The sequence below is a fragment of the Centroberyx gerrardi genome, chromosome 11 (assembly GCF_048128805.1).
Source record: "Centroberyx gerrardi isolate f3 chromosome 11, fCenGer3.hap1.cur.20231027, whole genome shotgun sequence".
In the NCBI taxonomy this organism is placed as follows: domain Eukaryota; kingdom Metazoa; phylum Chordata; class Actinopteri; order Beryciformes; family Berycidae; genus Centroberyx; species Centroberyx gerrardi.
Window position 1 is genome coordinate 29,626,632 of NC_136007.1, and position 15,452 is coordinate 29,642,083.

The 15,452-nt window shown below is 41.7% G+C and overlaps 1 protein-coding gene across 1 annotated transcript in view; it reads right to left on the reverse strand.

Moving 5' to 3' along the window:
- Positions 1-15,452, reverse strand: part of cadm1a (cell adhesion molecule 1a) — a 366,432-nt gene that overhangs the window by 53,283 nt on the left and 297,697 nt on the right. The window contains exon 6 of the mRNA XM_078286385.1: positions 11,147-11,305. Within this exon, the coding sequence (XP_078142511.1) occupies positions 11,147-11,305 (159 nt within the window). The remainder of the gene's footprint in view (positions 1-11,146; positions 11,306-15,452) is intronic.

Below are 15,452 nucleotides of genomic sequence, written 5' to 3' on the forward strand. Positions count from 1 at the left end.
GATTTGCCTAACTGGTTTTCATTCCCTTTTTTTGTCCAACACTGCCTCAACTGTGTCTGCTCTTCTATTACATCAAATCACTTTTCGGCAGCTTTGGGTATACCCTGGGCATGATATTGATGGAATTTTAAATCAAGCTAACTTGCCAAAACGTATTTTACTTGAAGCCAAAGCTTTGTGTAATGATGGATGCGGTGCAAGCGGGACCACAACTAGCCCTGAGTAAGTCCAAAGAAGTTACCTGATAAAGTTGCTCCATATAACAGAAGACACTAGAGCTCAGGCAGTTGGGAAGGAAATATCAGAATCCTATTTTGACAAATCAGTAGGACGCTTTGACAGTCACTGCTGTGCTATCCTTTGATAACAACAGTAAAGGGAAGGGGAGCGATAGAAACTCCATGGTACCCAAGTCTTTTTTTTTTCATATTGGTGTGAGAGATGATCCTTTATTCTGGACAAAAATCGAATGTTTTATTCAACGTGTATATCAGTGAGGGATTGGATTCACTCTTGCCAGGTACTGGAATGTTAAAGTAAGACAAAACAAAGACAAAAAAAGCCCTGACTCTGACTTACAGCTTTAAATCCTGTACAGATGTGTGTTAAAACACCACCAGCTAAAAGGGGATTGGGATAATAATTTAGTGATTACATAAAAGAGTCATAAAAAATAGCTTCTCAAGTTTGAATATATATCTTAAAGATGCAGTAGGCAACTTTGCATGTTGGCAGCGATAGGTAATTGTTTGAATTTTAAGGACTTTGATACCATGAAAAACTGGGGGCCATGGTGTGCCAGCATGTCAAATATCAGATATTTAAATAAATACACTTACATCTATGAGGAAAAAATATGAAATGTGCACAAATATATCTATATATCTATGTGTGTGTTTTTATGTATAATAATAATAACAATAATAATAAGAGTTACTAATACAGTTAATAATAGTTAATTACTTTGCTCATAAATCACAGCTGTAATTCATTTATTGTTTTATTTTATTAATTTATTTTTATTGTTTAACTGTTTATATGTATTATTTTATTCAATCTTGGCACATATATATTTGTTTATATATTTCCCTTTTTTCCGATTCTCCTATTTATTATTTTTTCTATGCAACATGTTAATGAGGCCTGTCAATCAAAAGGAGATCTGGATTATGTAGGCGTGCCTGCTGTTGCACTGTGTATCTTTAATCGTGTAAAAACAATTAACATTACAATTAACATTAAAGGGATGGAAAATGTAAAAAAAGTGAGACTGTGTAAAGAGTGGTGATGTGTCATGACTGTCCCATCCCTCTCCTATTTTCTCCTCACTTTTCTGAGGTGCAGTTTGTCAACAGTTCACCAGCTTTGCCAGGCTGGCCACTGACCTTTTTCCTCTGTCAGAAACAACCTTTGGCTCATCCGTTAACATGGCTGGCTGACGCTCGACAGATCACACAACCTCCATACCTCCTCCACTCACTGTGATGGACAGCCTGGCTAGCAGATCTAGAGCGCTGAAGGGCCCAGCTCTCTAGTCCCTTCCATCCCCGTGTTTCTTTCTAGCGTCATCGACTACATTTGGTTTAAAATGAGCTCATGTTCATGAAATCCTAGCTTGGGTTTACGGAGTCTTCACCAATATAAACTCGAGACAGCTTGATGAATTTGGATCTTAAGCCAAAAACACACATGGCAGGTGGATCAAGTTAGGAAATTGGTCAGTCAGTCTTTCTCTGCTGCAGTGTTTTCAGAAGTCAAAAGTCAAATCCGCAATAACAAACTGCTGTCAGTAAACTGCACACACCAAACTGGTCAGATGTCATGCATCTGACCTGGCTTCCGGTTATGGCGGCGTAGAAGACACACGCGGTGAATCAGCTCCCGTACAAAATCCTTAAATCTTACCCCTACACTAGTAAGGAAACAAATCAGTTCACTTGCATAAGTCGGCTACAACTCTAAGAAGAGAAATGTCTCCTAAAAAGATCGATGCAACGTCGAAGGACGATAAAAACAGACAGCCGTCAGCTAACGTTACAGACTGTGCTAGCACAGCCTCAGTCAACGCTAATGCTAACGCACCGCCCCCGTGGTTCCTTGCAGAAATGGATAAAGCGTTCAACAGAATTCAAGTTCTACTGGATCAAAAGCTGAACACACTCTCTGAATCAGTGGAAAAAGTCATCAGTGATAACAGAGTACTGGGCCATCGCATTAAAGACCTCGAAGAGAAACATGCCAATCACGAAGAAAGCCTAAATTTCCTACACCAAGACTTTGCTGATTACAAGAAAAATACAGAGGAAGAGATCAAGGGCCTAAAAGATAAGCTGGATGACCAAGAGAATCGTGCGAGGAGACAGAACCTAAGGCTGGTGGGCTTCCCAGAGGGTGTGGAGGGGAAGGATCCCATTGCTTTCTTACAAGAATGGCTCCCAAAAGTAGTTGGCTTGGAAGACGGGGACCCGATGGAAATAGAATGCGCTCACCGAACACTCCAGCGACGTCCCGACGAAGTCAGCCTTCCACGGGCCATAGTGATCCGACTTCTCCGCTTCACAGACACGGTGAAAATCCTCGACGCGGCACGGAAGAAAAAGTCACTCCAGTACGGCAACTCAAATATTATGATCTTCAGAGACATGTCTACGGCTCTCTACAAGAAGAGGAAGGCATTCGCCCTGCTCAAAAAGCAACTTCAAGCCAAGGACATATCCTTCAGACTGCTGCATCCAACCAACTTGAGCCTGGACCTCCCGGAGGGAAGACGCACCTTCAGCTCCCCGCTGTCAGCGGAGAACTACTTAAAAATACATCACCCGGACATGCTGGCCTGATCGCATGGATGTCGACTTATTCCCAGTGTGGGTAGTTGTTGCCAGCGGTCAGAACTCGATCTGTCACAAACTTGCACACAGCAAAGATTCTGTCAATGACTGTTTCACGGGGCGCTCATCGATATTAATCCGAGCAGAGGGATGTCCGCGCTATGTGGGTCACTTGCACTCACAAAGCTCAGGTATGCCTACTGTATACTAGATAGCATAGTACATTGACTGCATAGTTCACAGTTCCTAAATGTGTTTGCATCTGTTCACCTATCCATCCATCATATGGTCAGTCTGTTAGACAAGTGAAGGCCTTATTTAACGTTGGATTTTTTTTTTCTCTCTTTGGCTCGGTTAGTGTTAGTCAATGCCTTTCTATTGTTATTTTTATTTTATATAGATATATATATATATATTTTTTTTTCTCTTCCTTCTCCCCACTCTATTGCGTGTTTCTCAGTCGCCTAATTACGATATGTTTATGTTTATAATTGTAGAGGGAACTCCGAAAGTGACAGGATCCGTTCAGGGAGTTGTTTATGGTTGTCTTACACAATATCTGAGCACACATAGATGTAGGTATTAGAGACAATATTCTCCCTAAACCTATACTTGGGGGAGATCTAAGTTTTATATGTAACGTTATTGTATAATTTGTTTCCATTTTCAAGTTGATGAAGTATCCTAGTTCTGCATAAGGTAGCCTGGTTTCACAAGTTAAGGTAACAAGTATCGCGTATGGAAGAATTGGGGTTCTACACACGTCAAATGACATGGGTGGGAGCTTGGGGGGGTCCATGGGTGGGTGGGGGGTTGTTGCCCCCCCTTTCTTTTTTCTTTTTTCTTCTTATTCTTTTCTCTATGGCACAAGACATCATGTTTTTCTTCCCAACCATTGACACCTATTTTCTCCATTACCATACTGTTGTGTTAGGCCGGCAACTATTTGCTGTACCATTCTACCAGTATATGTGGTGACCTATGTCTACAGTTATAACATATAGGTTTCTGAGTTGGAACACCAATGGAATTAATCAATATGTTAAACGCCGAAAAGTCCTCAATTTCCTTAGAAAGCATAGTATTGATGTGGCATTTCTGCAGGAATCTCATCTAACTGATGCAGAACACTGCAAGCTGGGTAAGCAGTGGCAAGGCCAAATATACTATTCTTCATTCACTTCTCAGGCAAGGGGGGTGGCCATTTTAATTAGAAAAGGGATCCCCTTTCATTTGGAACATGTAGAGAAGGATAAAGGTGGCCGATATGTTTTGGTTAGAGGCTTTCTGGCCGACGAGCCAGTCACCATGCTTAATGTCTATGGACCAAATCAGGATGATCCAAATTTCTTTGTGAATCTTTTTCTCAATATAACTTGTCCCCCCGCTGAGCTTATCATTGGAGGAGATTTCAATCTGGTTTTGGACCCAGCCAAGGACAGATCCTCTTCAACCTCTAATTCTCTATCCTCAGCTGCTAGGGCCCTTAAAAAAGAACTAGCAGATCTCAATTTAATTGATGTGTGGAGGGAGGGGCATAAATCTCTTCGTGAATACTCCTTCTACTCACACGTACACAACAGCTACTCCCGGATTGACTTCTTCTTTATCCATGCAGGGAAGGAGTACCTCATCACATCTTGTGAATATTTAGCTAAGACACACTCAGATCATGCCCCTCTCCTACTTCACTTGGCCAAACAGGACCAAAACAAAAAACCTAAACGTTGGAGGTTCCCCACTCATTTGGTCAATGATGAGGACTTCATCAAACTAATCAATGAGCAGATTGATTTGTTTCTCACCACAAACACAGGCTCTGCCTCCCCATCCATAATCTGGGAGTCCTTAAAGGTTTATATCAGGGGTTCTATAATTAGCTATTCCTCTTGGAAAAAGAAACAATATCAATCCAAAACGTCCCTAGAGATTGACATCAAATCCCTTGAAAATGAACATTCTCGCTCTCAAACTCAGGTGACTCTTGATCAGTTGATTGCCAAAAGGGCTGAATACGATACTCTTACTACACGGGAGGTGGAAAATGCAATGGCTAGGTTAAAACAGCGCCATTACGAACAGGGTGACAAGTCAGGGAAATTACTAGCTTGGCAGATTAGAAGGGAGGAAGCCACCAGATGTATCCCTGCTATTAAGCCACTAGATGGGAGTGACGTGGTCCGCAACCCCAGGCACATTAACCAGGCCTTTACAGAATTTTATAAATCCTTGTACTCCTCACAGGGTGAGAAGACCCATGATATGTGCTATTTTCTAGATGGCTTGGATATTCCAAGGCTATCAGAAGAAACACAGATCGGACTTGAAAACAAGATATCCAAACAAGAGGTGTTAGACGCCCTGGCTAGGCTCCCAGGGGGGAAAGCTCCTGGGCCTGACGGTTTCTCAACTGACTTCTTTAAAACATTTGCAAGTAAATTACTCGACCCCCTTCTAGACATGTTCAATCACGCAATTGAAAACAATCAATTACCCCAAACTTTGGAGCAGGCCCTCATCATAGTTCTGTTGAAACCAGGGAAGGATCCTAATTTATGTGGTTCATACAGACCTATTTCACTTTTGTCATGCGAATATAAGATGCTTACTAAAATTATAGCTATCCGGCTTGAGAAAATAGTCCCCACACTGGTTGATATGGACCAGACCGGATTCATCCAAAACCGATCCACATTCGATAATGTCAGGAGATTTCTTAACATAGTGCATTGCGCTAAGTCCATGGATGACCCAGTCTTGGCTATCTCACTAGACGCAGAGAAAGCCTTCGACCGCGTCGAATGGCACTTTCTCTTTGCGGTCCTACGTAAAATGAACTTTGGCCCGAATATGATTCAATTACTGTACCGCAATCCCACAGCCATTATCCAGACAAATTCAGACATATCATCCCCATTCCCCCTTTCACGCGGCACCCGACAGGGGTGTCCGCTTTCACCTTTACTTTTTGCTTTAGCAATTGAGCCCTTAGCCATCGCAATAAGATCCCATCCCTCCATCTCAGGGGTCAGGGTTGGGGATGCGGACCACGTCATCTCATTATATGCAGATGATATAATCCTGTTTCTAACAAATTTAAACTCCTCCCTGCCAGCCCTTACAGATTTGCTTTCCACATATAGTGGAATATCGGGATATAAAGTTAATTTGCAAAAAAGTGTGGCCCTACCCCTTAACCCCTCAGCTGAACAAATTCCACGGGCAAACTTTCCTTTTCGATGGGATGCTCAGTATATTACATATCTGGGTTTAAAGATTCCTACTCAGTTAGATTGAATCTTCTCACTTAACTACGACTTATTGTTTAAGAAGGTGGAGAAGGACCTGGACAGATGGATGCAGCTACCTATCTCTTTGATAGGGCGTGTGAATTGTATAAAGATGAATGTGCTGCCTAGATTTCTCTACTTGTTCCAAACCCTTCCCATATCGATTCCAAGTAAGTTTTTTAAGAAATTGGAAGGTGTGATATCTAGATTCTTATGGAGGGGGAAGGTACCCAGAATTAAAATTAAAACCCTATATAACACTCCTCGGCACGGCGGACTGAAGCTTCCTAATTTTGAACTTTTCTACTGGGCTGCTCAGATCAGAGTTATCTGGTTTTGGCAGACAGAGATGAATAACCCCCCTGCTTGGAGGCAAATAGAGCAGTTCCACGCAGCAGATGTGCCGCTGGCTGGCATTCCTTTTATTCGGTCATATCATACTTTGAAGAATGGCACGGACAACCCATTTATAAATCATACATCCAAATTATGGTCAGTTATACAATCGCGTCTCAAAAGTGTAAAACCATTACATAGTAACACCCCCTTCCATAATAACCCTGCTTTACCATTTGCACTACGGGACGGTCTCACTAAGATGTGGCATAACATGGGGATCAAAACATTTGGAGACCTTTATGAAAACAACATACTTAAATCTTTCGAACAGCTAAGTGGTGCCTTCAACCTCCCCACTGCACATTTCTTTAAGTACCTACAGGTCAGACACTACATTAGCACACAACAGGGCGGGCATCCAATCCCTTTAGATTCTCTTCCAATTGATGAGATTTTAAAAGATATTCAACACCCCAGGGGTACTGTATCCTTAACTTACAGTAGAATGTTGGACCTTATGGCAAATAAAACTCTAAAATCTAGGGCTAAGTGGGAACAAGATCTTGACTTTACTTTTGAAGACTGTGACTGGGATGCAATATGTGAGGGAGCCCAAAATTTCTCTTATAATAGTCGCCACAAGCTTTTGCAGATCAATCTCATCCATAGAATTTATTTTACACCAGAAAGACTCCACAAGATGAACAACACCATCTCAGAATTCTGTCCTAGATGTAAGATAGAAACAGGAAGCCTTATTCATATGTTTTGGAAATGTACGACATTGGAACAATATTGGGGTTCTATCCTGGATGCACTCAAAAAGATCACAGGAGTTGAGATACCTTGCTCACCAAGATTGATTTTGCTAGGGGACATATCGGTTCTGCCTATTGATAAGAGGGAAAAGGTACGCTTCATTAAACTAGCTTTGATAGCTGGAAACAAATGCATTGCTATATCGTGGAAGAGTGAAGACCCTCCCCCTGTCTCCATGTGGCTTAAAGAAATTGCCTCATATATGGCCTCTGAAAAAATAATGTTCAATCTAAAAAAAATACCTCGTCTTTTTGACAAATGTTGGAGTGACTTTAGGTGGTATCTAGAAAACATCTCACAGTCAGTTGGTTAAAGACTACTAATGGTGTAACAACAGGTATTTATTTTACTTTTTTTTTTTTCTTGGTATAACACACTTGATATAATGGTTGTAGTCACTGTACTTCTCCACTGTTGATGTCTTGCCTTTTATTGCTTGTGCTTTACTGAGTATACTGTAACCCCCTTTTTTTTATTCTCATTTATCTATTTAATGTAATTTTTCATGGGTATGTGTTGGGTTGGTTGAGAAGGGGGCTGGGAGGGAAGTGAGGATTGGTTTGGGAGGGAGGGTTTTGGTAATCACTATTTTCCCTGTCACAAATGCTGTAAACTGAAATTGAAAATGTCAATAAATATATTGTTTAAAAAAAAACAAAAAAAAAACAAAAAAAAAACTGGTCAGATGTCTGCCAGCCCCGCCGGTCTGTGATCACGTTATACCAAAGGATACCAAAAGGATGAGAGAAGACTTTTGGATTTTGCTCTCAATTTATCACTTTCTATGGGGGAGAAAATTTCCCCAACACCAGAATTTTGGGTAAATAGAGCAAATCTACGGTGTCTCAATTAGGGGGGATGGGACCCTCTTCTCATGCATATTGTAATTGTAAAGGACTTTTCTTCTACTTATATACATATATTATCAAATATGTTTAATGAAGACATTGTTAAAGTTTCATTTTGTTTGAGTGGTAAGTTACTGCGTTTTCAAAAATCCACCCATACTGAAATCCTTCCTATCAGGCCAGTTTGCAGCATTCGAACTAATTTGAATGAGAGGAGCTGGTGTTAGCCAATCAGTGTCCAGTATTGTGAGGACTTCAAATTCATTCAATTTAACTGATTCAATTGTTTTAACTAAACTACATTTATTTGTCAAACATCATGAACCAAATTATTCTCATTCCAAGCCATATGAAAACAAAATCATGAAAACTGAATGATATGGGACCTTTAATTAACTTCGGGATCACACTTGCATGGATACACTTACTTTCAACGTACTCATGTGTTCCTTGTTTACTCCAGCGTTGCCTTTATTGTGGGAGTTTCCCTACATAAGATGATGTGGATAAATGCCTCTAGAGTTGAGTAGTCTCTCACAGCAGATTGATTGCTGAGCAACTATGGTGTAATTACAGTTTACCTATTGTGATGCAAATTATACTTGTTTTTTGCCAGTATTATATCCTGAGCATGCAAATAGGTACTTGTTTTTTTTGTTTTTTTTATCAGCCGGTAGACATGAACATTAGAGTGCGTTGTGATTCCAAAGCCGCCAGTAAAGTTGCACCACTGCTGTCCGACCTTCCCAGCAACAACTAACATGCGTCCAGGCTATCCATCTGTCTAAATCACAACCTGTCAGTGGCCGGCTCCCAGTCTCGCTGACGGACAAGGGATGGGCGAGACGCCAAGCCTTCTGCTCAGTGGGCATACACGGATTTAGACAGCCGCCCCATCGGTTTTGTTTCCACTCCAGGCAGTGCGCGGCGTCCTGCGACTTTTCTTCACTCGCAATGTCGTCCGACCTTGTCATCTTGAAACCATAAACATGAAGGACGCCAGGCATCTGTAGGTTGTTTTGATAGCCTCAAGTAGTTATGGCGGAGCTTTCTTGTCTTCGCTTGATGGAAAAACACAAACTGCTCCACCAGGTCCTGATACTGCCACTTCAGCGCCAATGAAATACTGCCTATCGTACGCAAGAGGGCCGTTATCATTATGCTAACTGAATTATTTGCTTTATTGTGTGCCTCACCTCATAAGCACTCAAGACGGGACTATCCATCTCTCCGAGGCCAGCTGAACTAGTGACCTTAAGGGAGAAACAACCAGGCAGCGGAGCAAAACAGCTTGCTTTGCTTATATCCATAAACAGCTTGCTTTGCTTATACCCATAAACATTACCGGCTTATTTAATTTCCCTGTCCCCCGACAATCAATCAATCAATCAATCAATCAATCAATGGCCTGTTTTTTTTTGGTTTCCATTTCTTGCTACAGAATGCACTCCATTACACTCAAGGACCGCCCATGCACTCAGCGATTTCAACAATGATCACCTCACCTACCCAAGCAACAGAGCAAAATTGCATTTCAGTGTGTAGAGACTAGCCAGTGTAGTAGAGAAGTCAAAGGAATGGAATTCTACAATTGTTGCAGGTACAATTTGTCAATTATCACTTCTCTGGGTATGTTCTATACATTATACGCTTCATCCTACATGCTCCAAATGCCATGTTAAATTGTATACTGGTGAGGTGGATCGCAGGACTGTTTGGATCTGCTTGTTTGGTGTCCATAACAGTATGGAGAGAGCATGACAGCAGCCCCTGCATGAATCGGCGTGAGGCAGTTAGATGGGTGGTCCACGCGAGCTCCCCTGTTATCAGCAGGCCAGCAAAATGCCATGCTGCCTCTGTAGATGAGCTGATCTCCTCTTCTCGCTCTCCCAGGGAAAGGTCAGACGGAGCATCTAAGATTTTTTTTTTTTTTTTTGGTTGTTTGGAGTAGAACAGTGGGACGCACCAGAAGCGAAGAGACATGAGGTTACGGTGGCATGCCAAATAGCCATAAGTCAAAGTTTTCAAGTCGGTCAGGGGAGATATTTACCCTTTTGCATAGACAGCGGGATCTGAAGCCGAAGACTGAGCCTAAGGCCATGTCCTGCACTTCAAAGGTTTGCCATTTTATTTGAATGCGAGCGCTGTATAAAAGGTGAACGTGACATGGTTGAGGTTTATTTAGTCTCCAAGGATAAAGTAAGGCCTCTTGTGGTCTTTGGTTAGTTTTAAGCTTCACTGTTGACATTAAACATTTACTTTTGAAATGTGAACCTTTGCTTGGTCTAAGTCCTAAGTGGTCATTTTGGATCGGTATTTAATTTCCATTGTCTCTTTGTGATATAGCCTAATCCTGATGAATGCTTCCTGCCAAAACGCACTGTTTTTTATGTACCAATAAAAGCTTTTTAGAATATCCATCGGCCTATCTACCTTTTCCTTTCATGCACCTTGGTTTGAAGGCAAGGTATTGACAGTTTTGTTTTTCTTAAGGCCTCTGGTCTAGGCACAGACCAGGTCTATGGTCTATGCACAATTATGGGTTAGAGGAGACCATGCTAAACTTGTTGAAGATAGGAACTAACTTGTTGCTTGCTTGTGCTCAGCCGTCATAGCAGTATATTATAAGGCAACTTGTGTCTGTGGGACCCTGTGTAGCTCTTCATACCACTTGTGTAAGCTTCAGGACCTCTACTGATAAGGGCTTGACCATCACCGAGTCCCCCGTGCTCTCACTTTTGAAACTTCAGATTTATGCATTTTTTGTCCATTTCAATACCCAGAAATCCTGTAAGTTTGCCAACCCAGCTGGTCTGTGTTCGCTTTATACAAAAGGATACCAAAGGAACGAGAAAGACCCAACGTTTTTCACAAAAATGGAAAAGGGACGCTCTTCTCTGGTGCAGCTCCACTTTGTGATTTAAGCTGATAAGACAGCTGGATTTTTATATAAAAATCTTGCAGAATGCAGCTTAAAAATGCTCTTTCAATTTGGTATTCATCACTGAGCACAGATACTTACATTGCACCTCCAGGTATCTCTGTGCTTGGAAGTCCTTGACTGCGGGGTGGTCTACAATGCACACCACAGGCATGCCGTCATCCTCCTTACTGACGGTGAACGTCAGCCGGCTGGTTACTGTGTACATCTTGTCGTAGGTCAGCTCAACTTTGGGCTTGCCTAAGGGGGAAAAAACAAGGACAGGCGCGCTTTAACACACACATAAAGGTCCATTTCGGATTCAAATTCATATATGAATAAGGCCCACGTGCTTTGAATCTGCAAAAGTTTTACTTGACAAAATAACAAAGCTGAAACCATTGGAGTTGAGGCTGCAGGAATAGAGGAACATTGCTGTGAAAACTTTGAGGGCAGGCACAGACAGCCATTGTGCGGCTGTGAGCAGAGTGCCTTTCTGCTTGTGACCTTGCAAAATATGTAGAGTGGAGGTGAGGGTGGCGTCCTTCAGAATGGTCAGAGAAGGTGATTCAGCTTAAAAATTGCCCGCTGTCAGGGGCTATTGTGCGACTGTGAATCACCCATTAGGCTTTATGAAGCGAGATTTATTGTGTGGCCACCTTTTGAGCAGCACTGCTAGATCTGAGGCCTACAAAGTAACCCTCCTTTGATTAGTGGCTGGGCTGTAATATCTTACAGACAATGCGCTCTCCAGTGCAATGAATAGGCCACCTCATCACAGTCATAGAAAATAAGAGGGATAGCTACAGACAGTGCTGCACAGTAGAGTAGCAAAGAGAGATTGATTATTTGTATCCCTGTTGTCCCACTTCTTAACAGTCTGGTACACAAGTGTATTTGTGTCGTGTCAATAAAACAAATACAGGAGGGATAAAAAGCTGACGAGAATCTGCCAAGAGAAATGCAGGCAGTAGAGAGAAAATCTGTCTTCATGTGAGCAGCTGTGAACAGAAAATGAAATGACACACTCCTCATGCATCCATTACTTCATATTTCTTGTTTGTCAAGTACCTATCAAATACAGATACTACCCGCTTCCCTGCCGCTGCTCTGTCGCCGTGGTGATACCGTCACTGTGGTGACAACTGTCTCTTTGGATGTTGGGGAAACAAAGCTGTGTGATGTGCCTGGTGTAAAGGACCGGCTTGTCATGAACAAAAGCCACCGGAGGCTTCAGATGCATGCGAGCACCTGAAATGGGAATCTGAAGGGGTTCGCTCAAAATCACAATAAGTCTTTCAAGATATATTAAACAGTAGTGGAGACATGTCTTTGTCCCAGTGCTGGGTTGCTATATCTGTTGCTTTCTTCCTTAAGAACACACTGTACTATAATCCATGTACATGTCAAACCCATGTAAGCCTAACAGGCCTTTAAGGCTTACCCATATAAGCCTTAAAGGTGCTGGTGAAGCATTTTTAACATTAATACCTTGGGATAATTACAATAAACAAATAAGACTATGGTCGAGATGACTGATAGCCTCCCGTCCAGTGGTGTTCCTGGCTTGTTTGATGCCCTAGGCTTATTTGGTGCTTTTTGGCCTATAGCCCTCCCCCAGCCCCCGAGTCGACTGAACGCTCCTGTGTGCAGAAGGCAGCGCTGAGTGGGAGGAAGAGGGCAGCAGTGCGGCACAGTTGATGTGGCGCGCGGCACGAGCACAGGAAGGGAATTACTTTGAAATTAATGTTCTAATAATAAATAAAACAGCACTCTGTCACTCCTAGCATGGCACGAGCATGCAGGAAGGGAACTACTTTGAATAAAATAATAAATATGTATGGTATGTATTAGGGCTGGGTATCGGTACTCGATACCTTTAAGGTATCGACCGAAATAACCCAGTACCAAGTAGTATCGAAACTTCTCCAGTCAAACGATACATGCATTCGATACTTTTTGTACACAGATCTAGAAAAAAATGACTATTTGTATGGTTTTGCTCGCAGCCAATCACCACAAGCGTTCTTCGATTTAATGCGACGTGTGATTGGCCCACTACCGCAGCAGCTACAACCCATACAGTCTGTGGTGAAGTCGAGTGCGGTGTATGTGACAGCGTGCCGAGATGCCACCAAAACGTAAAAAAAAAAGGTATCGAATGAAATACTCTATTGGTATCAGTATCACTTTAAGGGTACTGGTATTGGTACTGGTATCGTAATTTTTTAAACGATACCCAGCCCTAGTATGTATGGTAGAAGTATGGTATGCTTTTTCAAAGCATATTTTTTGATATTTGAAAGTTCAATATTTTTCCCTATGCTTTTTTTTTTTTTTTTCTCTCCAAACGTTCAGGTGATAAACCTACCTTAAAATTCTCTGCTGCTCCGGCTAACATTCATGCCCAGGTTTCAAAGTCATGTACGTTTGAATTTGGTTCATAAAACAATCTTTTCTTCAGGGACTATTTTCTGGCACACATTCTGTTGTGTGGATGTCTCTGCACAGAAAGCATTTCTCAGTTCGACAGAGAGGGATGGTGCATTCATGTGCTATTGGATAAATCGGAAAAACGAATCTCCTACTTAGTAGTGAGCCACAATATCATAACTTTTTTAAAGCAAATAGAAGCCAAATCCACATCCATCCTTTTCACAATGCCCATTTTTTCTAATCGTTTGTCTTCTGGGTTCGATTTTCCAACCAAATAGCGCATGAGTCCTGGATGTCAGAGCTTCCCACCAGCATGTGAACGCACCAGACGTTGTGTAGACTTTTCATATCAATGCGGCCATTAAACTAAATTACTACAAACGATAAAGTAACTTAAAATAAACAAAAATAAACCTGGGTGGGATGTTCACTGTGATGGATTACCTATCTCAAGCAAGTTTGCTTGTGTCTGCAAGTTGATTTATGATCATACCATACTGAAATGAATGGAAACAAATGGCTGACTGGAAGGCAGGGAAAACATATTCAAACATCTAAAAATGTATGGTATGCTTTGGAAAATGGTCGTTAGTGATGTAAAGTATATGTGAATTGTAATAAATGGGCAAACATGCAAAAACACCGGTATGATCCTTTAAGGGCAAGCACTACACTCTGAAAAAGGAAACTGTAGCAGGTAACTACCTCTACTGGTATCCTGGGCCACAGGCTCAAATGTATTTTCCTCAGATCCCAGAACATATGAAGTCAGTCAGCCCTCTTTATCTCTGTGCCTACTTTACATTTCACTTCTTTAATTGTTATTTTTTAACCACGTTCAGGGAAGGCGGGAGGGGAGTAGTGACCTTTGAAATTAAACATAAGTGTCTCTACTTCCATCCCTTTACTTTACCCTGACTTTAAGTCCAAAATATTCTTTTATCCATTTGTAGAGTCTTCCTGCTGGGGTATGACAGGGTAATTGAAATCACCCTGTGGTTTTCTCATAAGACTTAAGGCTAATGGTTGTTCTGGTCCCTGTCAGTCAGTGCATTGCCCTCCTCCTGGCTTGTTCTCTCTTTTCCCACTTTTTTTGTATCTCTCACGCTCTCTCTCATCTCTAAAGAACAGAGGGAATAATCTGTGCTGCTCGAGCTCCCATTGTTCCACGACTTCATTTAAGTCTAAGCTTAAATGCTGGAGATATCAGTGTCGGGGCATATGTTATTAAATCACCAAACAAGCAGGATAAGAGCGAGGCGGGAGAGAGTGACAGTCAGAGAGAGAGATAAGAGTAGGATAATGGGTCTGTGCATATTAGGAGCGATGGCTGGATTTACATTGGCAAGCATGACAATTGCAACCTTTAAATTATATTTAAGAGAGCCTGATTATCCCTTAAGGTAATTAAGTTAAATTCTGGGGACATTTAATTAGGAATAAGTCTGCCAGGCAAGGAGCCGCCGCCAAAAGCCATTTGAGTCATTTTGCCTTAGTCTCTGGACTCCTGCACCCATTCCCACTCGTTTTCCTCTCATCTTTCATCTTTTTTTTTTCTTTCTCTTTCACCTTTTATTGTGGTTCAGCAGAACAATACCTGGTCCCATTTTCATAACATTACTGCAGCAATTAAGAGACAAATTGTGAGTCATTTGACAGCCATTTAAGACACGCAAGTTCTGACACAGCCAGCAGTAAAATGGCCATTAAGCAGGACATTGGAAATTCATGACATTAGAAGTTTAATAAAAAGTGAAAGAATGATGGCTTACAGTATCATGGCTTACAGTGTTCTCTGGTACTTACTTACAATGACAGCCATAATGTTAACCCTTTAAACTAGGTCTATACTTGCAAAAGTCTGGGTGTATAACATGATCAAAGCACCTTTGCACTGACTACAGTGACGCAAACAGCTAAAAGCATACGGCACACTCAAAACCCAGCGTTTCTGTCGTTTCTGTTTTTGTCA